The 25,796-nt window shown below is 39.4% G+C and overlaps 2 protein-coding genes across 4 annotated transcripts in view; both read left to right on the top strand.

The window, feature by feature from the left end:
• Positions 1 to 105: 105 nt before the first annotated feature.
• On the top strand, positions 106 to 7,752 carry LOC146376363 (sesquipedalian-1-like). The gene is made up of 3 exons (XM_084946112.1): positions 106 to 2,477; positions 2,937 to 3,048; positions 5,427 to 7,752. The coding sequence occupies exon 3, from the start codon at positions 5,459 to 5,461 to the stop codon at positions 6,353 to 6,355; it is 897 nt and encodes a 298-aa protein (XP_084802238.1). The 5' UTR covers positions 106 to 2,477; positions 2,937 to 3,048; positions 5,427 to 5,458; the 3' UTR covers positions 6,356 to 7,752.
• Positions 7,753 to 7,845: 93 nt separating this feature from the next.
• Positions 7,846 to 25,796, top strand: part of sh2b3 (SH2B adaptor protein 3) — a 74,908-nt gene continuing 56,957 nt past the window's right edge. Inside the window, exons 1-2 of one of the 3 annotated variants that reach the window (XM_084946108.1) lie at positions 7,846 to 9,875; positions 11,784 to 11,963. The gene's annotated coding sequence lies outside the window, so the exon portion shown is untranslated. Of the gene's footprint in view, positions 9,876 to 11,783; positions 11,964 to 16,810; positions 17,117 to 25,796 lie in introns of those variants that run through there. The other 2 variants (XM_084946109.1, XM_084946107.1) reach the window with 2 other exon arrangements.

Here is a 25,796-nt window from a genome sequence, read left to right as displayed (position 1 = left end):
CGTTTATCTCACGGATATGTTGAGCCTCTGTGAACCGGGAGCCCAACGGAGGAAATTAAACTGCCTCCGAGAGCGTCACACTTCATCAAAGTTACCAAAAAGCAGTGAGAGCAAACGTTTCAAAAAGAGAATGACAGAAAATGGCATCAGCAGCTGCATCAGTTAATTGAAGATTAGTGTGATGAGATAGCAGGCTGGCAGTGCTAAAGGCCATCAGCTGTCTCCCGAAGATATTCAGAATATCGTATTCATTAGAATAATTCAGATGAATTCATGGTGGCTTGTCATGGTCATACAAAAACAGACCGCAGCCAGCAGCTCAGTGCCATAAAAGTGACAGGGTTACAGAAATACAGGGCAGCAGTGGCCTAGAGGACAGAGGGGAACATCATAAGTTCAAATGCATGAACTGGAAAGCTCTGCTGAGAGTTTGTAAGAGAAAAAGATATCTTTAACTCCGCCTTTTGGAGTGCCCTCAAGCAGGGCTCTCCATGAAAGGACTGCAACAGAGCTGGGCAGCTGTTTGCAGCCCAAGTGAATGGGAATCAGGCCATGACAATAAAAAACTACTTGCATTTAATCCCGGGGTGCCTTATGTTGTAATTATAGTAAACGTGCAAATTTTCACAAAGCAGAACAAACTAAAGATGCTCGTGGTGCTATGATACTATAATGAATGTGTTACTGATATATAACAAAGCTATGATTATTTAGTTACAATATTAAAAATTTAGGAACCAATAGCCCTACTGATTGGAGAACGTTAAATATATTTTGAATCCTGAGGCAGTAATTACCATAATATGTGATTATTTTACTTGAAATATGATTAACAAAATATGTTATTCAGGCACTTGTTAAAGTCGATTAGATTTACAGAGAAAGAGTGAAAACACAAGAAGGGAGGCTGGTGTTTGTATTTTCCATTTAGTCCACATCAGACCACATCAAGAGACCAGATAACGTCTAGAGTAAAAACAACTACTCTTAGGACCACATGAATCCCGAGAAGCTACTGACTGTTTAAAACAATGTTTCAGATTAATGCAATACCATGCAAAAGTCTTAAGTCACCAATTTCTTTATGTTTTGCAGTGAAAATGGGAAACACTTGCAGTGATTAATTAAAATATGTGCAAGCATACATGAAAATCCAGTAAATAAGGGAGAAAAAAAAAATACAAATTTCAACAAGCTTGAAAATTGACGTCTAATATGATCAATTTTGCTGTGCATCATAGCCTGAACTCGGTTAGAAAGGCTTTCTTGTTATTTCTTCAGGAATAGTTAACCAGGTTTCTTGAAGGAGTCTTTTGGGTGTTGGGTTCTTTTGTCTGTCAAGATCACTGCATCAATATTACTGAAGCAAATTTGGATTCATCACTCCACAAGTCCTGTTGCCATTAATTTTCAGTCCAGTTCTTGTGAAATGTGGCATACCTCAGCCTTTTCTCCCTGCTTAAGAAAGGGTTCATGTCAGCCATCCTTCCACTGAGACCATTTCCAAACATTAGCTGGATCATCTGAAGGGATCTCTCAGGATCCTGTTGCTAGATTTTTTTTTCCCCGTTTCTTAAGGATATCACTTATAGAGAGTTTTTTTAGGCCTGTCAGATCATCTTTTGTTCTCCGTTTGTCCAATTTCCTCAATTTTTTAAGGCCACACTGCACAAAGTGCTGAGGTATTCCAAGTTTCAGGCTAATAGTTTTTTGGGAATCACCTTGTTAGTACCAAATACTATTTGAAGCCTTTCAAACTGTGTTATTGTTGGTATTTCAGGTAGATATAATTAATGAAATGGGAACAAATTATAGCTTTTTACAACAGGCTGCTGGTAACAAAGTGCCTAAAGAGATACATTTTAAAAACCGGTTCTTTGCCAAGTTGTTTGTGATGTAGACACAACACTGGTTAATTCCTTTAGTTAGGTGCCTTTTTCATGCATGAATGATTCATAGCTCAGTGTTAAGTTGCCCAATAAACAAAAATAATGTCTATGAAAATGGTCAGGCATAAAGACATAAAGAGGAACTTTGAAAGACCTTAGGAAATCCAGGTGAATTATCGTTCAATACATTTTCTTTTTAAATACAAACTCTATTTAAACCCTAACTATAAAGGAATGGCAGGTGACTCGAGACTTTTGCACAGACCAGCAATGCTCCATCCGTGCAGGTGGAGCAGACAGCAGCCACCTTTCCAAGGCCACAGACAGGCGCGCCTGTTTTAGATTACTGCTTATCCGGATGACGGCTGTTTCACCAGGATGGCACGAGAGCTAAAGTGAAGTGATCACCCCGCCCTGTCAAGCTGGCTGGGTTAGGCACAACGCGCGCTCTGTTAGTGTGTCACGTGACCGGGGGAAAAGAAGAAAAAAGAAAGAGGCGAGGAAGAGAGAAAGGGAAAAGCAAAAAAAAAAAAAAAACTGTGGGACTATCCGCTTGGAAGAAGAGGGAGGTTTTCTGTTTACGCGCAGGTAATGAATACTAACACTTAGCTGGTTATTATAATATTGTCCTAACTTGTGAGAGTCCACCTTTAACAGCTCGTCTGCAGTCTGCGGGCTGGACAGACGTTGGATGCATGTTTGTTTCCACGAAAGAGGCTAAAGGCGTGAAGCTAGTTGGCACTGAGAGATGTGCCTTCAAGCACGCTCGTTCGTGTTGCTCTCGCTGTGTTACTGAAGGCCAGCACGAATTCCTGTAAAGTGCTGATGTGTCAAATGCTTGTGACCAGTCAGCCCTCCTTGATGCTGAATCACTCGCTCCAAAAAAAACACGAAGCGGTGGAAAAAAACTTGCGGCTAATAATCCTCTTAACGTCTAAAACGAGCGAGGACGCTGAACCGAACTTCCTCTTGGATTCTGTCGTTTATGCGGCTTCCTGAGTGTAAAATAAACGTGAAATAAAACTCGTTACTTTGGTCTTTTTTTAGTATTTACTCGAGAAGGGCGAAGAAGTCAGAAGAAGTGGGAGACTGTTCAGTTAAGAGCTCCAGATGTGATGGGAGGACGGAGGTGGATGTCGGCTGGATATGAGACAAGCACGTAAGTGAGGGATGGGTTTTGTTTGGACGGTCAGTAAGCAAGACATGTTTTTATTTTCTTTTTAGTCTAATTTCAGCTGTTTTAAACTCTTAGTTATACTTTTTCCTTACTTGCATATTTATTTGTCAGGAGTAGATTTAAGAAGTTAAGAATCTGTGTTACAAACACTTGGCTACCTGTTATTCCTTTCTTTTTTTAAATGGTCTGGAGCATTGGCTGTCGAGGCTTTCCGAAGGTCTCTCAAAGTTTTTCTTTGGCTCTTTTTCACTCATTTTCAGGGCAGTCTTTTACTTGTTTGTTAGGTCACTTAACACTAACCTATGAGTCATTAAAGCATAAAAAAGGCACCTGACTCAAAGGATGAACCAGTGTTCTGTCTACAACTTGTCTGACAACTTGGCAAAGAACCAATTTTAAATTGTGTCGTCAGGAAATTTGTTACTGTTGTAACTGTTGCAAAGACACATAATTTGTTCCCATTTCCTCAGATGAATCTGTGAAAAATGCCAAAGATAACAGTCTGAAAGGCACACAAATGACATTCTTGCACCAAAGGTTGATTCCAAAAGAGCTATTAGCTGAAAAACTGGCATATCTTGGCATGGTATACAGTGTGTCCTTAAAGCACATGAGGAAACTGGACAAGAGGAGGAAAAAAGAAGAAGAGGCAGGTTTTAAAAAAAATAAAAGATGAACAGTATCTAAAAATGATGAACAGTGCTCCAAAGAAACAGAAAAGAAATCTGACACAAGATCTGAGGGATGCATCTGGCTCTTTAGTTGATCCATCTATTGTTCCATGAAGCCTTATCAGAAATGGCCTCAGTGGAAGAATGGCAGTCAAGAAGCCATTTTTTTAAGGAAGGGAAACACAAAAGGCAAAGGAATGCCAAATTACAGAAGAACTGAAAATCAGTGGAAACGGGTCTGATGGAAGCAATTATTAGTGATTACTGAAACAATGATCTTAACAAAGAACACAACAAAAGGCAGCCAACATCCAGAGAGGAGCTCCGAATGTCTTCAACACTGAAGACATTAGACAAGCTGTATTTCCTGTCATGTTTGCATGTTTCAATAAATCACTGCAACTGTTTACCATTGTCCTTGCAAAATATATATAGACATGTGGGGTGACTAGAGACCTTTGGAAAGTACTTATATCTCAGTTAACTAAAATACTGTTTCATATCTAAGTTATTATAGTTTTAATGAACTATAATAAACTTAGTGCATACTCAGTGAACCTGACAGGGAGTAGCCCATACATCTGAGCTTTTTAAGTGGTATCTCCTGTTTTTATTCTGATGTTGGAAGAAAATAAGAAACATGAGTTATAGCATGTGCGAAGGTGAATTTGTCTGATGGGGTATTGATGCCCATTTTGGGAAAACTATCGACGTGGGGTTTCCCCTGTATCCTAAGGCAGTACACATCTACTTTAAATTTTAAAGAAAAAACATTTGTAGAATTCCAAGGTCTAGAAAATTAAGGAATCTCAAGCACTCGGAGGAGCCTTGCTTGACCATCAAGGAGCTACAGAGAATACACCAAGGTGGACATCCTGCTCCACCACCTTCCTGCGCTCCACTGTCTTCCTTTTTCCAGCCCGATCTTCTACCACATCTTCCTCAGTGACTTCCACTGCCTCCCAGACAAGTTTCCCTTCCAGCTTACTCTCATGGTCCTCAGATAATAGCTTCATTACCAAAAAGCGAAAGCTATAATACAAACAAGCTATTAACTACCATCAAGATAATAAAGTGCCTTACTTCTGTTTCCTAACAAGAGTAAAATTGGATTAGCAGGAGGTAATCTGAACCCCAGTTTACAGTTGAACATGTGATTAAACAGCATGTAACGCACTAATCTGTCCATGCTGTGCAAGTTAGACTTTCAATTTGTCTTGCACTTGCAGGGGGTTGCAGTATTTATGTGTGCTACAGCGCTCTGTTGGTGTTATGACAGGCAAAACAAAGTAAATGGACAGTGTTTACATTGGCAGGATGTCTCAGCGGGGAGAAGAAGAACAGGAATAGGTTGAAGTCCACTTTGCGAGCATGTGCCCTTTCTAAAGTTCCCAAGAGTGCAAAATTCAGTCACTCGTTTTTAACTCCTGCCACACGGCTCTGACCTTTTCTGAAAAGAGAAATGCAAATAGACTGTTATTGAAGAACTTATTATAACTACTTTACAGTGTCAGTGAACCACAATTTAATATGGTACTGTGATAAAGTTTTTTTTTTCTTTCAGCAAACATAGATAAGCACAAGTTAAAGTTTGCAGGAAGTACACTGTGCAGGTTCTTGTTGTACCTTTTGAGTATGAGCTGATAAATTTAACCTTGTGATGACCTCTGACTTTGTAATATTCTTTAGGTAAATAAATCTGAAACGGAGGAGGGGAGAAGATGAAGCTGAACGAGCGCAGCGTGGCGCACTACGCCACCTGTGATTCACCACCAGACAAGACGGGCTTCCTGTTCAAAAAGGGGGAGCGCAACACTGCTTATCACCGCCGTTGGTTTGTCCTGAAGGGTAACATGCTCTTCTACTTCGAAGAGCGCGACAGCCGAGAGCCCATTGGCGTCATCGTTCTTGAAGGATGCACCGTGGAGCTGTGTGAGTCGACCGAGGAGTTCGCCTTTGCCATCAAGTTTGATTGCGCCAAAGCTCGTGTGTACAAGATGGCTGCTGAGAACCAAGCAGCCATGGAGTCCTGGGTGAAAGCGCTGTCAAGGGCCAGCTTTGACTACATGAGGCTGGTGGTGAAAGAGCTGGAGAGGCAGCTGGAGGAGATCCAGGAGGCTGCCGGAGGTGGCTTTGTTGGGGCTGGAGTTGGAAACCTGCAGGGCAGGCCCAAGTCCTCAAAGCGAAACCATATGGGACGGTCCAGGTCTGGAGCATCTTCTTCTTCATCTTCCTCGTCCTCCATATCATCGTCATCATCAAGTGTCCCTCCCATGTCAGCCTCCTTCTCTGCCCAGAAGAACCAACAGGATGAGCTGCAGCTCATCTCTGGACCCTCCAAGGAGAATGGAGTTGCATGGAGTAAACCACCAGCTGCCTTGGCTAACGGCTTTGTGGAGGGAGCTTCATCCTGTGCGGTATGGGAAAGCTCCGGGGACCCTGCAAATGTCACTGGGTACGGAGCTGATGGAGCGAGGGCTCCGCCTGTGCCTCCCCGGAGAAAAGGTGCATCTCTGGAAAGCCCTGTATGCCCTGGAACCGGCTGCTTCTCCAAACTCCATGACTGGTACGGCAAAGAGGTGGAGGAACTGAGAGTGCAGTGGCTGCAGAGCCAGTAAGCTTACTGAGGTAGATCGCCTCTTTTTCCACAGTATATCATTCCTTCCTGATCATTCTGCAGTGCTTCACCTATCTGAACCCAGCAATACAGTGAAGTGACTGAATGGAGACTTAACTGCAGTCTTAACTAATGGCGAAAGAAGGAATAAAAGCATTTGAGATTATTTTAAAATCCTGTCAGAGGGGGAAAAACTGCCATAAATGTTAACACTATCCTTTGTATAAGCCAAGAAACACAAAATATGCTCTTTGTCCACAAACCGAGTTATATTTGCCAATTGCAATTTGAAAATCTGCAGTATTTAAAATCATAATTCTTGTATTACAATCATCAGTTTTTCAAAAAAGATGCAATGAGTTTAGCCTTGATTGATCCTTTATTAGATACAAATAAAATAATGCAGCTTTATATTTGCTGTGACCCTTTTCCCTTAATAAGAACCATGAAGTTTCTCATTCCTTCCTTATCATTCTGCAGAGATTGTACATGCAAATTACTTTGCTAATCATGTGGACATTGCAAAAAACAACAGGTAACTGATAAGGTCACAACAGGAAAGTCTTTTTATAAGGAAAAGGAAAAGCATGAGGTGATTTCTGTTGTGTAATAACAATCTGGAGACGTTGCACAAGACAAATCAACATAGTTTGAAGTTGTTATGTCACATTAACCACGTTATAGTGCAAAGACAATTCTGCAGCTTTATGATTGAAGTCCCAGTTTTGTGCTGTCCAGCTTTCACCCCTTTTGGTGATGCAACTTTTCAAAGCTGCTGGACTGTTTTTGAATCGTGTTCAACCTAATGACTTGAGCTCCAGGACAGTTTTCATATTTCAAGTTATATATTCAGGATTTTCTGTTTTGGTCAAACTGCCGTAACGCTGAGATACTTCACTATAGTAAGATGCAGGTGTATGTACTGTGTATGGCCATCGCCAGTATTTTTATTGATCTGGGTGACCTGGCCCTTCAAATCTTTAAATACCCGCGGGTGAGAAGTGCCACAGTCTACTTGAGGTCCAATATTACCTCAGATATTTCGTTGTCATTCTTGAGACAGGCAAAATTCCTCTAACAACAACAATATAAGGCACAAAAAATGTGTTTTCATTTCATTACTAGGCTACTTATTGCCATATTATGCACTAATGATTAAAGAGGTCATGTCCTCTATAGTAGTTGGGATCAATGCATATAACTTTGATACAATAATCACTTCTGCAGATATTGACTGACTCTGTCTGCTTCAAACTTCCTTTTACTGAAAGCTTTTATGAATGTCTTTAATATTCTGTTCATTTCCACATTTTTATGCTTTCTGTTTAATTTGTTTCCGCGAAGCACTTTGTATCATTGTTTAAAAAAGTGCTGCATAAATAAACTTTATTATACATATTACAGTTTCTCTGAATTTCTTTAGGATATTTTTGTCTAAACATTTAACCGTTTTCACCTAATTAGACATAATTTGTAAATGTGAGTCAGTCTGTTTTCGCACACAGTTGCACATTTTGTTTGCTTGTGCGTGTCAGCCGTTTTGCTAGGCACGCTCTTTAACACAAGTATCTGATCAGTCAATTGCATGGCAGCAACTCAAAGCATTTAGTTACGTAGACATGGTCAAGGCAACCTCATGAAGTTCAAACTGAGCATGGTTGATCTGGGATTTTCCCCACACTATCTTTAGGGTTTAAAGAGGCTGGTGAGAAAAAGGATGCGTCCAGTGAGCAGCAGGTCTTTGGGCAGAAATTCCTTGCTTATTTCAGAGTTCAGAGGAGAATAGGAAGGCAACAGGAATTCAATAAACCACTTTTTACATTCAAGGTACGCAGAAAAGAATATCTGAATGCAGAACACATCTAACCCTAAAGCAGATGGGTTACAGCAGCAGAAGACCATGCCGAGTGCCACTCCTGACAACTAAGAATAGGTGATAACTAACTATGATAGCTGTAATAACTATCAGACTAATTCACCTAAGTTGGAAAATTAAAAAATTAATTTCTAGTGCAACATTCAGATCATGGTCAAAATTAAGCACTGATCAGCCTGATTAGCACATCAGGCTGATGGTGTAATGGTGTGGGACATATTTGCTTAGGCCAAGCAAAGCAAATATGAGGATCATTTACATCCCACAGCCTTTCTGAGTATTGTTGCCGACCATTCCTTGATGATCAAATCTTCTGAGGGCTCCTTCCAGCAGGATATCACGCCAGCTGGTAAAGCTCTAATCATCTCAAACTAGTTTTTGATCAGGACAAGGAGTTCACTGTACAGTCACCAGATCCCAGTCCAGTAGAGTTCCTTGTGATGTGGTGGAGCGGGACACTTGTGTCATGGATGTGCCACCAAAAAATCTGTAGCAATTGTGTGGTTGACAGAATTAATAATGCTATGCTGAAGTTTTTCATTTGAGGAGATCGACTAATAGAAGCCTAGTACAGCAGCAGCCTTTATTCCTGCTCTTCCTGCTGATTGTTTTCAGCAGAACCCAAGCTAATTGTATTATATTGTAATTACCAGGAAGAAAAGCAAAACTTTAGTCTCATCTCTACAGTTATAACTCATATCATTGCTTTTCTGTACCCCTGTTTATAGCTTGTCTTTCTTACTCATATCTTTCTCAAGGCCTCTGAAAATATCCATCAGTAATTATCCCTGTTTTAGACCTTTATGTTCACTGCCTGATTATCAAAGTTGACCAAATGTTATTCATTATGTTCAGATTTATGCCTAATGAGCAAAATTAAAATAATATAAAAGTATTCAGTAGTCAGACTTGAGTTTGAATCTGTTTAAATCCTCCATCCTCCACAGCCTGTCCAATATCCTCCAGGTTACAGAAACTATATGAAGGTCACTCACCTTCATATGGTTCATATGATTCACTCATATTCTAACAATATTGTTGTCTATGTTTAATTCTGCACAGATTTTTTTCGTAGATGGAACAAACGGTTTTAAGGAATTATATTAACAGCCCTTTGGGGTACGAGGTGTTGATTTGCAAAGCAGTTTGCATGCAGGTCAGGTAGCAGGCCCCCTTAGCACAGTTCTGCTCATCGGAAATAATCCTAAAAGCAGCCGGAGGCAGCAAACTAAAGTCAGCCCCTTTTAACATTTTGGAAGAATCTGAATTACAGTCTGGTGAATCGTAGACAGGTCTGTGTGAGTCAGCACTGGCACTGAAATATGGAAATAGTCTCATGATCAGATGTCGTGTGCAGAAAAAAGGGCCCATTTAACCTGTTTTTTAAATAATCATCGGAAAGGGTTTTGAGGGATCTTCTCTATATTTTGTGTATTTTCTGTGGCAGTGTGAGAGCTGAGACATGAAGGTCAAAGCAGCAGAATCACTACGCTTTCGGTACCATCACTGCTTTCTCGCCTGCGCCTGTAGCATTGTGACCTGGTCACTGAAGCTTCTTTCCTTCCTTTCGAGACTCCAAAACCTTTACTCATTTCCACCAGGAGTTTTGTCAAAACTTCAATTAAGAAGCACTGAACTTTTCCAGGTAAGTCGCCACCTTTATTTCCCCCCACAGACGTGCTTTGCGTCCCGTGTCGAACTTTTGTGCATTGTGGGTGAATTACAATTCACAGTTCAGCACCTGAAGCTTTAATAGGAATTCTGTCTACTGCTCCACCTTTAGTGGCACGACTTTTACAAAAATGCAGGCAAGTAGAGCAGACTAAAGCAAACCACGTTGTGATTTTCAACTGGACTCTCTTACCGTCATCTCTCCTGTTCCACTCTGCTTGCACAGCTTCATCTTTTGGCAGTCTCACCTGGCTGTGTTAGAACGTCTTCCTTTGAGCTGCCTGTGAGCATGTCAAATGCATAAAAAGACTCCATTCAAAACCTTACTTGAATAAAATTATGTAAATGTTACCGGCAACATGTATTTAAAATATCATCAATACTCTATCACCACTCTGCAGCACAAAAATATCTTACCTGTCAGTCTTTCGGTGCTTTAATCTATAGAAATGTACCGTATTCTGTACAAAATATGTATTATTTCCCTTTGAGGTATAATTCAGAGGAAGTATAGCCTAAATTCACACAAAATGGGAAAACTAAAGTATTTGTACTCCAGTCACAACCTTGTATTTTACTGCCTCACTGTGCATATTACTGCAGATCTGCAGAGTGCCTTATGTCTTGATTATCAGAACGGAAACCATATAAATATGAGAGCTAAAAAGCACAGCAGAATTAAAATGCTCAGGTATGATGTGGCATAGTTAACTATAAGTTATGTACAGGTAATTGATAAACTCATAAACATAAGGTAGAGTAATTAACAAACTGATCACTGGACTTCAGAGTTCCCTCTCTTAATTAATCTGAATGTTCTGTGTGAAGTCCTTCCAGGCTTCTGCACATGAATATCATTAATGCATGCCGCTCATCCACATCCCCCATGCAACTGCCACCTGAGAGAACGTTGTTATGATACATGAAGAGATGTGTTTTGCTGTGATCTGGTGGCTGTCTCAAACTGTAACTGGTCAAGAAACTACTTACTTTGCTTGTTGTGACTGCACACTCAGTGAGGTGCAGTTAGCCTTGGGCTCAATGCCTTATTTGCAGAGCTTCTGCAACACGTTAGTCTTGCAGGGTTGCAAGTGTTGCTTACTGCCTGCTCTATTTACCTGCACCTCCTGACCTATTAGTGCCTTCATGAACTGAATACTACCATGTAAGTAGTAAGACATTTAGGACGACAGTGGAGTAGATGATTATTTTTATTGTTTGTCTCTTTTTTTCTCTTCCAGAATTGGAGAAGCACATTTTACATAACTGTATGTCTGGTGTCTGATACGCTCAGTTTCTCACTTGCAAAAGGATTAAGAAATTCTTTGATGATGCATGTTTGACATTTTCAATACAGAAGAGAGACGTCTCTTTCGTTGGGTTGCCATTAGCTCTGCAGCACATAAAAAAGACACACACAGAAACACACACACATGCATTTTTCTTGAAGTTCATTTCACTTTTCTCCTAATTTAGCTTCAAGGGCAAGCTTCTTGTTTCAGTGTTTTTTAGTTGTATGTGAATATGCATGTATATCATATCAAGACATTAAGGGAAATGCACCTGACTATTATCTTTTCTAGTTTTTAAAATTTTAATTGCAAAGGTTTTACACCTAGTTTGGTTTTTACTTTTTATTGCCACTTCCTAGCTTTTATATCAGTCTTGGTACAGTATGAGTCTGAATGCATACAGTCATATTAAATAGCTATAGAGACACAGACTGCACACATCTCTCCTGCATCTTTGTGAGCTCTTCTGTTCACTAGAAGAGATCTAAACAGTAACACATAAACACATATTCACACTTTGTCTCACCAGCTGCATTTCTAAATTGCAGTGAAATTAAATCATTCTTTAAAGATGTATTTCTGCTTTCCAGAGAATAGATGTGTGAGGTTCTTCAAAACCTGCAAACTGCCAGAGCATTTCCCGGTGGCCTGAAGGTCATTTTCGGCCTGCAGCGAACCGTCAGTGAACATGCATTGAACTTGAGCAGCAAAGTCACAGCAAACACAAGAGAGCTGACGGACCTCTCAGGCGTGACTCTGCAGGGTTCATGGTGAGCACCCCAAAGGGGAAGTGCATGTGGGCTTGCTCTTTCTTTCTGTAAAGCCTTTACATGCTTCTAGTGGAGTCAATCGGCATAATGCTGACTCCTCTAGAAGAAACATGGAGCACAGAAGGAGAGATTGGAAAAGAGGGGAATGAAAAACATGAGCATGAAAACGCATAGTTAGCCTTTTTTTTGTGCTCTTGTAGCTCATGCTCAATTTCAGTACGTTCAAGGTTGCATTGTAGATTTATTGCATGACGTATGAAAATTTTTCTGTGTCTGTCCTTGTGGCAGCAGAGCTGATTCTGCTGTCTGTGCAGTGTTGCAGAGGGCCTTCAGTATTGCCCATGATGGATAACAGTTTGTTTAACTTCAAGTGTTTTCCCACTTTGCAGGAAATCCCAGAGTAAGACTCACTAATTACTTTATTGAGTCTGCTCCAATGCTGCTCCCAGAGCACAACATACCGTTCTCACCACGGCAGACTGGTAGAAAATCTCTAGATAAGGGGAACTCACACAAAAATGTGTGTGGTGCTCTTGGTTTATATGAATATTTATTATTAAACTTTGGATGTTAAAACTGAGAGACTTTGCAACGGGCCTTTTCAAATTTAAAATTGCTGACACTGAAATTCTAGCATATCCAGTCATGGAGCTGTTCACATTATGTGTGCGTTGTGTTATATTCACAATTACATTATTACACTTGCAGCCATTAGCATATATCTACAACCACAATAGCTGACTTTTGCTCTTTTTTTGGGTTTCTTAATTTTGTCATGAAGTCTCATCTCCATTCAAATCACTTTTTGGTACCATGGTTCAGTTCCGTTAGTTTTCATTAGTGCACAACACCATTATCACTGATACACGAATGACTTGCGCAGAAAAGGGGTAAGAGTGATACAGTGTGATTTTATGTTTGTTTGTTTCTTTCTTTTTCAAATTGCAAAATGTAATATTGAGACAGCTTTCATTTTTAGCACGTATCATTAAAAGTCTAGTTGGATGGGTACATTTTTTTCACAACTCCAAAAGTTTGTTACTGTAATCGCAGACTGAAGGAATATGTGACTGTGCCAAATTAACACTGTCATGCAGTCTGATGCCTCGACTCTGCTGGCTGGGTTCTCTGCGGGTGCTCTGGCTTCCTCCTTCAGTACAAAGGCATGTTAGATTAAATTGTGATTCTGAAATGTCAGTAAGTGTGGCTATACGTCTGAATTGATGGACTAGTGACCTGTCCAAGGTATATCCTGCCTTTGCTCAGTGACAGAAGGGATAGACCCCAGGAAATGTAAGTTTATTGTGTAAATATCCAGTGATTTTTAACCAATTTCCCTTTATGATACCGTAAAAAAGACGTTTTCTATAAACAGGCACACGCTCCTCATGCACTGCAGGCCGTCTGCCATCAGATGTCGCTGTTTAACAATTTTAGATATGTATTTCACAAATAGCTGCAAACTTTATACTCATACCTGGCAATATAAATTAACGTTTTTACCATCAAACAAGAAATAAACAACGGATTTCGGGTCTCTAGAGAAGTAAAAAGCAAAAACAAAACAAAACAGAAATACACAACTATCCATTGTAGGTCAAGATAAAATGTCTTCGTTTGTTTTTATTTCCCCTGTCTTATGTGCTAGAGAGAAAGAGAAAATATTAACGTCACATTTAAGTGATCTCCTTACTTTAAAGTATAGCATAGTACAGATCTACTGAGTTAAAGCCACAGCAAACAACATTACACACCTGAACATCTGTTTTGTTAATAATAATTTTTTTTTAAAAAAATGATCTGCATCCATAAATAAAGTACCAAAATAAAGGTGCAATAACTAAAAGACTTCACCTAAGAAACTAGACACCTTTTGCAGTAACCTGCCCAGGATGGTATTCAATAGGAGCTACTTCCTCCCTGATAATTTCAACATAAAAGTACACTCTTAAAGCTAAACACTGATGACTCAGAAAGTGTTCTTTCATCTATGTATATCACACGTCTGTCATAAAATCTGTCCTTATGACAGTTTTAGAAGATTATTAAATGATACATTTACAGCTGTGGATACATCTCATTGAGTGAAATCAGCTGAGACACAATACAGTGTTTGTGTGCATAAAAATGGGTCAGTGGTGGCAAACATATAAGCATGTTTGCACAGGAAATAGGTTGCTGACACTGCTGGGCAGAGTGATTATAGACCGCCCAGCTGTCCCAAACATCCTGTGTTTGTTGTGAGCTCATTTAACTTCATATTTTTTGTGAATATGCAGTCATACAGGATGACAATAAATTAAATGATATGCGTGTTTTCAGGCAGATTGGTTCATAGGTTCATATTTGATTGTATCATGTCGAGCACAGTGCCAGTGAAAAGTGGCTGTAAGTAATTTAGTTGGTGTGCACTGAGCTGTACAATTAAGAGACTGATTTAATGCTGTTTTATGCTTGTCTTGTGCCACATGCATGTCACAGGAAAATATCTGACAGCTGCAGTTTGCAAAAAGAATTAGATGAGCACATTCAGTTACTGTATTTTTAATAAATTCTGCATTTAAACAGAGCATTTGCTAAATGCAGTCAGCTGTTTAATACTTGCCACGTGTATAATTAATAATAACACAGGGGCCATATTGCATGCAAAGTGAGGATATTGATAGCAAAAAGACAACTGAAAACTAAAAGTAGGCGTGATAGAATTTCAGTTGACTCAAATAAAAATGAAACCTTGACTCTGAAAACCAATAAAAACAAAGTAAAGCACTGTCATAAAACACACTAACAATAAATAAATACATAAATCAAACAGGAAATGTCCCAAGTTTTCATCTGTGTAATTTCGGTCAAATTTGTCAACAAGCCCCACATTTCTTCATCATTTCATGTTAACTGCCATCACAATGTGACGTTTGTTTTGTAATAGCCTACTTACTAGAAACACCCAACATATTATAATAATTAAAAAGACTGAATCTGAAACTAATGAAAAATGAAGTAAAAGTGAACTTTGGAAAGAAACTGAAAGGAAAATATAAAGGAAAGTTCATTAGAAATACAAAACAGCAGAAAAAAGTAAGGTGTGGTTTATGTTGATTTCATGTATCACTGTTTCATCACAGAGGGTCCTGTTCTCATCTTGTACTAGAGATCTTAAACAGCACTGTATGGGGTTTATTTGCAAGACTCCACAAAGATCGCCTGGTTATCTCTGCTCTTTGCCTGAATTTAAACATAGGACTTTAAATGTCAGCTCACAGGACATTGTTACCTTGGCTGTACCTTTTACCCACAGCAAACTATGGAAGAACTACATTTGAATACTTTCCTGCACACAGATGGAACAAGCTAAAAAAAAAAACTGATCCCATTAGAGCATTTTAAAATGTTATATTTGTGTATCTGCAACTACTCTTGTACTTTTTTCTTTTTTCTTTTTCCTTCTGTATTCTCATTTACAACAAGACCTCTTGTACATAGCTTTTTTCATTTCTGAGCATGTATACTGTGTCATTGTGACTTTGTGCTCTTAAACTATATGCCCTTTGTTGAAAAGAAGATCTCAATCTCAATGGCAATCTATTTGAATAAAACAATTTAATTCTACTCTTTCTTTTGGCTGCTTCCTTTAGGGGTCACCACAGTGTATGCTCTGCCTCCAGCTGACCCTATCCCTAGGATTCATACCATCTGCACTGTTCTCCTTCACTACATCAATGAGCCTCCTCTGTGATCAACATCTTTTGTCCAGTATATCCAGTCTCTCTCTTCTACACAAGTCCAGACCATCTCACTAACAAACATGTAAACATCTTCCACTCTGCCCCCTCCAGCTCAGCCTCCTGTCTTTTTGTTTGTGCCACCGTCTCTAAACCATAGATCATAGCAGGTCTCACCAACATCCTGTAAACCTTCCCTTTCACTCTTGCTGTAATTATCTATCTCATATCACATCCGACACTCGTTTCTGGGCCTGCACTCTCTTCTTCACTTCTCTTGTGCACTGTCCGTTGCTTTCGATGGTTGACCCCAGGTATTTTAAACTCATGCACCTTCACTACCTCTACTCCTTGCAGCTTTACAGTTCACACACGTGTATTCTGTCTTGTTTGCACTGACTCTCCATTTGCCCTTTTGGTTGGACATTTCCCGTGTGCCTGCGTGGGCCTCCTCCTCTACTCCACCTTCCTCTCACAGTCCAAAGACATGCATTATAGACTTATTGGTCATTCTAACTTCGCCATGTAAGACAGAAAAGGTGACTTGTAAATGTACGGTTAAAAAAATTGTTTTTACAGGGCAGTAAGACAAGAAAAGTACATTACATTTCACTTTGAATTTTTATTTTCATTTAGGTTTAGTTTCAGTTCCTTTCCTGTGTGGATCTGTTCATTTCAGTTTAGTTTTTATTGTTGGAAAATGTTCTGTTTCAGTTCAGTTTTTATTAGTTTCAGTGTTACTTTTGGTATTTATTTTTTAATTGGGGTGGCATTTGTCAGTCTATTACAATGCAAACACTTCTCATCATGTAGACATTGCAGTGTCAATGAACATGAAAAAAGCAAACGCTAAAACTAAGCACATTACCTTGGTGGTTTTTATTCTAATGAGTTTTGTAAGCATACAGTTTGTTTGTCTTTATAAAAAAAAACCCTCATTTTTAATTCTTATTTAATTTAAGTAAAATATTTTCCACGCAATATTTTACTTTTGTTTTAGTCTACTGTAATAACGGTGTTACAATTCGAATATTGCCCCCTTAAGATAGAAAGTCTTATTTTGAAAATACAAGTGCGGAAGTAAGTTTAATCGCGAAAGCTCACTGGACCGCCACACTTTTTTTTCCTTTTTTTTTGACGGAAATGAGGGCTAACCATTTTTTTCCGCGTCAAGTTCGTGGCTGAAAGTTTTCTTCCTCTCTCTTTTTTCCCCCCTTTTGCGGAGGACCAGTCGCATGCAGTCACAATGAGGGAGAAAGCGAAGGACTTTTTATCGCACGGCTTCTCCTCCGGTGTCCACTTCACGTTGCTCTTCACTGACGTCGTTTAGACTTACTTTAATGCACAACACATTTCCGTTATGCGAAGTCCAACTTGTTGGTTAGTCGTCGTGCTGCGGTGGGTGCCCATCCGAGATAACGGAGAACGTGAGTATGTTGTGGCAGTAACTTTCAACCCCCCCCCCCTCCCACACTGTCTTCTTAGCATTGCTAAACTTTTCTTTCTTTCTCTCTTTTTCTTTCTTTATTAAATGTAGCCGCTTGGCGACTAATCCCAAAATATGCAGCAGCGATGTGAACATTTTTTCTTCAAGGTCGGAAAAAAGAAATGTAAAAAATAAAAAAAACGTGGTCGTGTATAGTTTAAAGGGTCTGCAGGAGTAGCTTCCCGAGTTGGTTGCATGCAGGCGGTGCTGGCGCAGATTTTCCTTTAATTTTTTTCCATTTTGCCCCTAAAGTGTTTTTTTTTTCTTTTAACTAGAAATTAACTTGGTCCTGTCAAACCACAGAACAGCTTCTTCTGTCTCAGCGAGCACAGCTGTCACAATATACACACATGAAAATGTGCAGTTGGCAAGTTTGTAACTAACTCCAGTGCATTAATGTCACTCAAAAAATTGTTTAAGGCTTTGGCGCAAATTTACTCAGCAGTGGTCGCCATGGTGATGACGCAATACTAATCCCACTGTCCCTTGATTTTAGTGATTCGTGTCAGGTATTTAAATACAGAGACAGGCACTGATAAAGTGCGCTTTAAAAAAAATACCGTGTTAAAAACGTGCATCTGAAATTTAGTTTGCGCCTATTCATGACTGCTGGATGGAGATTAGAAACTAGTGGGGAGAAGCCACTTGGTTTGAAAGTCCAGTGCTGTGTGTGTGTGTGAGAGAGTAAATCAAAGTACTCATTTTGGTGTGTGTGTGTTGGAAGGAATTCAGGTCTATTTCTGGCTCATGGCTGTTTGTGTGTGTGTGTCTTTGTTTGCACCGATTCCAGCTTTTAGAGCTTTGAAATGAAGGTACTTTTGGGAAGGTGAAGGCGTGTTGGCCAACGTGCCTTTAGTTGTGATGGTTCAGTTCAAGGTGTGTGACTGTGGAGTGCTTTATGTGGCAACATTGGTCTGTGTGTGTACTACAGGAGCATGATCCTTCAAAGTAAAAGCTTCACTAGCTGTGGTGGTTGCTGAAATCCTCTGACCAAAAAATGTGTAGTAAAGAGCAGATGGAAAACTACATTCTAAGATGCTTTTTGGAAAATATTGGGGTTATGGTGCAGATGAAAACAAAAAACAAAAAACACCAGAGGCTGCTAAACATGTTAATACCAATGTATTAACACTCAATTGGGGTTTGTTTTGTTGTGATATAACTTGGGGAGTACCACATCAAGGCTTAAATGCATTTTTTATTTAAAACATTTTCATGACCACCAGATATGTTTTGCCATCCTTAATCGCCATCAAATGAGTAAAATAGCATAAAGACATGCTGACTTCAGTAAAATTAGATGGACCATTACATGCACCACTGTTTGGGTCACAATATAATTACAACATTATATTGGAGGTAATAATGAGCTGTCATTCACGTTAACATTTTCTTAGCATAATTCTGCCTCTTCTACATTTTTCGGTGGTTATGTTATTTTACTTTTGCCCGTGTGTGATCTGTGTGATCTTAACAGGTGCTGAAGCTTACCTGCAGGGTACATATTTACCTTGTGAGGTCTGCATACTTTGACGACTGAGTCATTTCGATGCAACAGTCACACCTTGAGCCACAGAGGCAAAAAATATGCCTCTTGGGTGGTAAAGTAACACGGCTTTGTATATAGTTTCTTTGGCTGATAATTTTAACTCTGTCGAGCCAACCTGATGGGGTTTATGCCAGACAGGCCTGCAAAGCCAGGAGAATATTTAACGGTGCATTGGGTTAAGGGAGCGCTATTCAGTCACCATAACTTACAGTGTGGGATAAAGAGCGATGGTGAGCGATGTAGGTGCAGCCATGGCTAAGTCTTCTGTGCAGAAATTAATGAATTTGAAAGGCGAAAGAGAGACAGCAAGGAGTTTAGTTCCTGCTTCCAGCATGAAGAGAATGCAATGTAGGCCATACCAGCTGGAAAACAGTGAACCATATCAGACACAAACTAAAATGACTGAACTGATTCCATCAGAAGGTGAAACTGTATTGAGTCATGAAATATTCCTTTTTTTGTAGTATAACCACAACTTAACTCTTTTGTCTGTTGTGATAGTATCTTTTGTTTGAAAATACATCCTAAAAAATTCTTCAGTCTTGGTCGTCATTGTTATAAGCTGGTGAAAACCCTCCACAGACTAAATTCTATCTGTAATCTTTTTACAGGTTTGCAGCACTTCCAGATTCCTGTTTGGCTTGTGTAGTCTCAAGCGAAACTGTTATTTCTCAGAAAAAAACCCTTTTACTTCCCCACAGATTTTCTTGATTTCTGATGCATGGATGCATTGGTTCTGTCTTCACTTCTCTTTTGCTCTTTGTGGTATGGCTAAAGTGGGGGTGTCACACTCATAGGCCACATGCAACCCAATTTGATCTCAAGTGGGCTATGCCCATAAAACCGTATCAATGCAAAAGGAAGAAAGGGAAGAAAAAACTGAATATACAATTACAAGTATATTCTAACAGAGTCATACCATTAAAAATGAGCTCGAGTTGAACATTATGCCTGACTTTGGCATTCATGTAGTGCATTTGCTCTCATTGCAATTTACTGATCAGAGTGGAGCTATAGAAGGAACAAAACCTTCACATGTGGTGTTTTTGTAACTAAACAGCATTAGTGTTTTATGACTTTTATTAATCCGACAGCCTGGTTAGATCTCAAAATCCTTTTGGCTTTCTGTCCATTTTCATTCCTGTGCGATCCAGGATTAGCAGTGCATTTTGTTTTCAGTTTTCACACTTTGCAAAGCCATGCAGTGGCTTCTGGTGGTGCATGTTTATCACCCGTGGACTAAAGAGGCGGTGTGGTGTACGCACGTAAGCATTCAAACATAAAAATAAATAATAAACCTGAATTCTGTGGCTCATCCTAGCAATTCTGCCATCATTTTTTCCACCACCAGAGTATCTTGGAGTCTCTCTAGAGAGGTGCATGACTCTTTTCAGCATGATTATAACAAGATTTTTTCCAACTTGATATGATTACTTGGTTGGGGATTTTATGCAATACAGCACATTAATATCCTGGAAGCTGTCTGAGACGTATTTCCTTGAAAGAAAGGAGTGCAGCTTAATCGTGATCATTTTTACTTTTTTTGTTTTTTGAACCAGTTGTGCATCCAGAAATAAGTGAGGGGAGTGAACTCTGAAGCTTTGGCTATCCGATGCGGATCAGACACTGTCATGGTTCGATGTCTTGAACTGAGATGTTATCAGAGTCAGCTTTTCCGCTTCCCCCAGGGGTTCTAAGAAATCCACTGATGAGACCACGAGAGAGGTCTGACCCACAGTGGCCTCAGTGGGGAAAAGGGAGGAGGCGGCAAAAGAGAGAGGAGAGCCATGGGAGATAATTTGGCAGGGAGCTGGGAGTTGACTGAGAAATAAAGAAGAAACAAATTAGGACCAAAAAAAGGGGAAGGAAAGAAGGCTATTTTCTGGTCATAACAGACTTTCTACAATAACCCGGACATTATTGAGCTGTTGTTGTGTGTTTATGTGATATGACTTGCATAGCTTTTGGCATCTGAAGCCTAAAATTTCAGCTTTAACTGTGGATTCTCACCACAGACACACACAAACATATACATATAAGGCGTTCACTAGGGTTAAGTACTTGCCTGTGTGTGAACACGTTTGTGCAAGTGTTAGACAGGGGATACGCATGCGTGCCTGTGTTTTTTCCAAAACAGCAATAATTAGAGAGTGTGTGTGTGTGGGTGTGTGTTTTACTCCAATGCACCCTTGTTCTTGTTGTTGGAAGAATGTTGATTATAGTCTTGATTTAGCTGCAGCAGCATAAGGATCTCACTTAAAAGCATGTGTGCGCTTGCAGGCTCGGCATTTGCTGGACATTGATGGATATGTGTGTGTGGGTGGTTGCACACAGTGAAGGTGTATGATGGGGTCAAGAGTTTGTTTTGTTTTCAAGTTGTCCAAAGAAACACTGCCCATCATGACAAGTTTTTCCAGATTCCTTGGCTGCGTGGTGCAGAGCTGGAGTTGGTCGCTGCATTTAAACTGTGCTATTCTTTTGTTGTTGTTTAATTTTTTTTTACAAAAATGCTAAGTACTTCATGGTTGTAGCATTGCAAATGTGAGAATTTTCTGCCCTTGCATGTCAGACAGAGCTGTGTTTTTCTATTTAGCAGAAATACGAGTCGTGTCTCAGCTGAAGTGAAAGTAGGATTACATTTCTCACACAAAATGTCCAGTTTGCAGCAAGTCCCATCACAAGCACAGAATTTGCTATCAGTGCAGAAAAACAGGATTCTTGGGAAATGTCTTTGTGCCAAAAAGAGGCACTTTGTAAGGCCTAACACAGAAACTCTGTTGGCTCCTTATAAGCCCCAACGTAGAAAGGTTTAGACTCCTGAATTAGCCTTCCGGGAAGTCAGATGCGTGCAGATGATTCACTGCTGATCTGAGTGAATGATGGAGTCAATTATGTCTCAGCCAAATCCCGACAACAACTCAACACAGTGATAGAGTATTGCACCTCTTAAATATTGGCAAAGTGAATCAGAACAATCATGTGACTCATTCATAAAGTGCTTGTGGATTTCAGACAGACATGCATCTGGAGTTTTGAGTCGTGAATGTTTGAATCGACTGAATTGTTTTGATTTGACTCAGTTTTAGTGGTGAGTAGCTGAGTCAAGGATTGTGTCATCAGCTTTTCCGAAACTAAGCTTTTGTTCCCTTCCCTTCCAGTAAGAAGTTGAGGTCGAGCTTTCGGTGACAGTCGAGCTGAGAAGCTGTTTTTCAAATTGAACAGTGAACTGATTTTTGTGTTTAACGGTAAAAAAAAAGCACTCTCATTTGTTCTTGGCCAACAATTTCTAAGCTAATTAGACCAAAATTTGAATATCTCTTGATAATGTGGGGATATTTTGTACCCAAAAGGTCAGAGGTAAAGTTTTGGCTCGGTTTTCAGACCTGTGTGAGTAGGGGCTCAGTTCTTCAGTGATCTGTTTGGATTGCAGGCAGCCATTTTTGTTGTGAGTGAGTCTGGCCACTGGTCTTTGTAATTATTCATACATCTGTTTATTTATTGATTGGCAGTTTTGGTTCTCTATTGGAGCTGAGTGTCAAAAGTAATATCCATATGAATGTCAGCAGAACATTGCTTTGTAACAAGAAGATCAACCCACCTGTCAGTGTTTTTTGATATTGTGACTCATTTGTGTAGCTTTAGGGAAAATAATAATTAAATATTAAAAGTCAGGAGTGTATCATTTATCCTGTGATGATGCAGAAATGCAACAGATTTGTGACACATCAGTGGTGGATATTCTCTTGATCTCTTCTCTATGTTTGCATTAGTCTGCATCACAGAGCTGGAGAAATCAAGAGGGGATAAAAACAGTGGTCAAGACTTGTCTTTTGTACTGGGTACACTGTTTCTTGCTATACACTACATATGGGCAAATTGCTATTACTTGGGGGGGGGGGGGCGCTCAGGCCTCTGCATTCCGACAACAATAACACAATGCTGCTATTCTTAAGACACAGAAATAAAGTCCAGCCACTTTCTGCCTATTTCCTGTGGTGGGAACTGAGACAGGGAGGCAGGTTGGGAAAGTAGGAAAAGCAAAGGCTGGGTCTATGATGATAAAAAGGAATTCAGACTGTGTGCAGGAGTAATCCACGTTGAGCACTGGAAAACAAAACTGGGGTTTTAGCTTAAATGAAACAGTTAATATGATGATATTATGTATCCTGACTAATACATATCCTTCCAGCTGTCCGACATCCTACCAATGACTAATACAAAACATCTTTACACAATCTGCAGTCTGTCATTATCCTGACCCTGGCATGTGAAGGAAATACTAAACTATAGGGCTCGTGTAGCAACAGGCAAAAGAAAAAAGAGAGAGGCAAGTTATGACTTTGCTTTGATTGTGTGGATTTGACATGTGAGGAGGGAATGAAGTCAGCAGCAAATGACAGGCATCACAGACAGTACAGGCCTCAAAGCTGACAAAACACAACACACAATGAGGTCTGTGTTACAGGCAAACACTTCATTACAATCAGGTCCGGTAAAGGTCTGATTTGGTGTAACAATTCTCAGAAACAGCGGTTTTAGATTACAGCTTTAGGTTTTGTTAGTTTTTTTCTTTAAAAAGAAGACTGATAAAAATTATTTTTGCCAGAGGTCTGATCATGTGATTTCTGATTGGGTCACAGATAAAAAACTAAACTCCGCATTTGCGACTAGTACGATTAAAGCAGGCTCCACACGGGCAGACGTTTGACTGATTTTGGTCTCGGTTTCACAACTGCAGAGGTGGAAAGAGTACTAAAATATTTTACTCAAGTAAAAGTACTATTACTTTGCTGAAATTTTACTCAAGTACAAGTAAAATTACCTGTCTAAAAATGTACTCAAGTAAAAGTAAAAAGTAGCTCATTTAAAATGTACTCAGAGTAAAAGTTACATAGTTACTTTTCTGTCAGCAGGAGGACAGCCGCTTCTGAGTAGTGCAAAAAAAGACAGTGGGATATAAATCTCAAAGTAGTTCTTTTTTAGTGAAAAGAAAAACTTTACAAATTAAAGTGCAGTGGCAGTTAAACTGCAAGTCTATACATGAAAATGGATAATGGTCACCAAACCAATCAACCAAACTGTCAGGTATCACAGTGTTTTCAATACAAAACCATGTCATTCTTTCACATGAGAATGTGTTCTAAACTGTCAAATAAGAGAACAAGTCCTGAACTGAACGGCAGCTGCTTTAAAAATGTTTTTTAATTTTTTTAACTTGGCCCTGCCCTACTGTACCTCTAGATTAAAGTTCCTTTGTATCCATCCTAGAGTGTTACTCTCTGAACTTCCTGTTAATTTTGAGGAGCAGTTGATTTTCAAAGTTAGTAGAGTTCATCCTTGCTCACTTTGCAGTGAACAGTAGTCCAGCACAGCTAAAGAGACGCTCGAAGGCAGCTGAGGCAGGCAGGCCAGTGTTAAGTTTGAGAGAAAGTTTTTTGACGTCCCTAATAAGACATCAATGCATTACATAGCTACCGCTGGTAAATTATACCAATATACCTCGTGTTTTTTTTTTATTGGACAGTAACAGGCTAGTTAACGGGAGGTTGCAAGTGCTAATTAACAAGTAACAGAAGTCAGCTGTCTTTGACTAATCTAAGGTAAGTGAGCGCTCTGTTATTCTTTTGCCTGCAGTGTGAACATATGTGGGTTAAGTAAGAAAGTAGCCGCTTCTGTCTTTAATTTAACTATTTTTTTAAATAAATTATTATTATTAACAAACAGGAAAAACGTAGGTAAACACATTTTCTTTTGGCAATTTACCAACCCAGTAAAAAAAATGTAAGTTGCGTGGACAACAACGTGCCCGATTACAGCAAGTTGCTAGTACCAACCAACGTTATCTGTGTTCTTCACAGATGTCTTAACGTAATGTGATTAATTTGAACACAGCCTTTTTGCTACCATAACGGTACGAGTTGTATTTAACTTACCTCTACATGCTTGCGCAGGTTTGATGTGGAATTTTTAAAAGCTGCTAACTCGGTCTCTCTGGGCAAACACAGCTTACACTGCATAATAAAGCTGTTGCCTTTCTTGCACTTGAAGCCGAAATAGTCCCTTAAATACGGCCAGGGGTTCACATCCGTTTCTTCGAGTTCAGGGTCAGCAGAATTCGACGGGGCTTCTTTTTTCACTGGATCCGTAACACCGATGTCAGACTCCATCTTTAACGTGACCTTAGCGCCAATTTGTTCTACTACCCATCATTCCCTGCAGTATTTCCGAAGCGCAATGTTTTTTTTTTATTTTTAATTTACTCAGTAATGGGTGTGATTGAAAACGTAGCGAACTACAATACTTTTTAAAAAATATACTTAAGTAAAAGTAAAATTACAGACTTGAAAAATGACTTTAAAAAGTACAAATACACAAAAAAACTACTCAATTACAGTAACGCAAGTAAATGTAATTCGTTACTTTCCACCTCTGCACAACTGTTACACCCCCTGCTTTCACTCCACATCTAACGCGGAGATTTTTTTTTTTTTACAAGATATTTCCTTCTGATTCTCCTGGAGCATCAGTGTGAAGTATTTTAGCTTTTGGAAGACTGAACAGTTTCTTCTAGGCCCCATCACCATTTCTTGTGGCCTCTAGTAAGTACATTTAAACCACTTGAAAGCCACAGTGGGTATGTTATCTGTTCAGCACTGTAGTGGTATTTGAAAAATTCATATCGCGCTTGACATTATAAAGAGTATATCAGTACATCCGATGTACTGGCCAACACTGAAGCACGTGGAGTTGGGTTTACATTTAGTGCTCTTTAATCGTTCCTATTTTTTCAGAATTTTTGAGTCTTTATAAGGACATAAATTTAAAACACACCGATAAAGAAATCTTCAGGTCTGAGGAAACACGTTTTCAGAATTTAAAGCCAAAATCAAATTTTTGAGCATAAATTTAAGCATCTGTCTGTTGAGATATAAAAGATGAGATATAAAAACTGCACCAATTTGATGATGATGATACAAAATAAAGGAAACAAGCACTGGCAATCCAGGATGTTTGACCTTATTTCTGATAATTCAATGAAGGAAACCTGAAAAAGTGCATTTTCGGGAAACTTGAAG

Source organism: Perissodus microlepis, chromosome 12, assembly GCF_051167445.1.
Source record: "Perissodus microlepis isolate ML-2025 ecotype Zambia chromosome 12, ASM5116744v1, whole genome shotgun sequence".
NCBI lineage: Eukaryota > Metazoa > Chordata > Actinopteri > Cichliformes > Cichlidae > Perissodus > Perissodus microlepis.
This window is presented reverse-complemented; position numbering and strand designations above follow the sequence as displayed.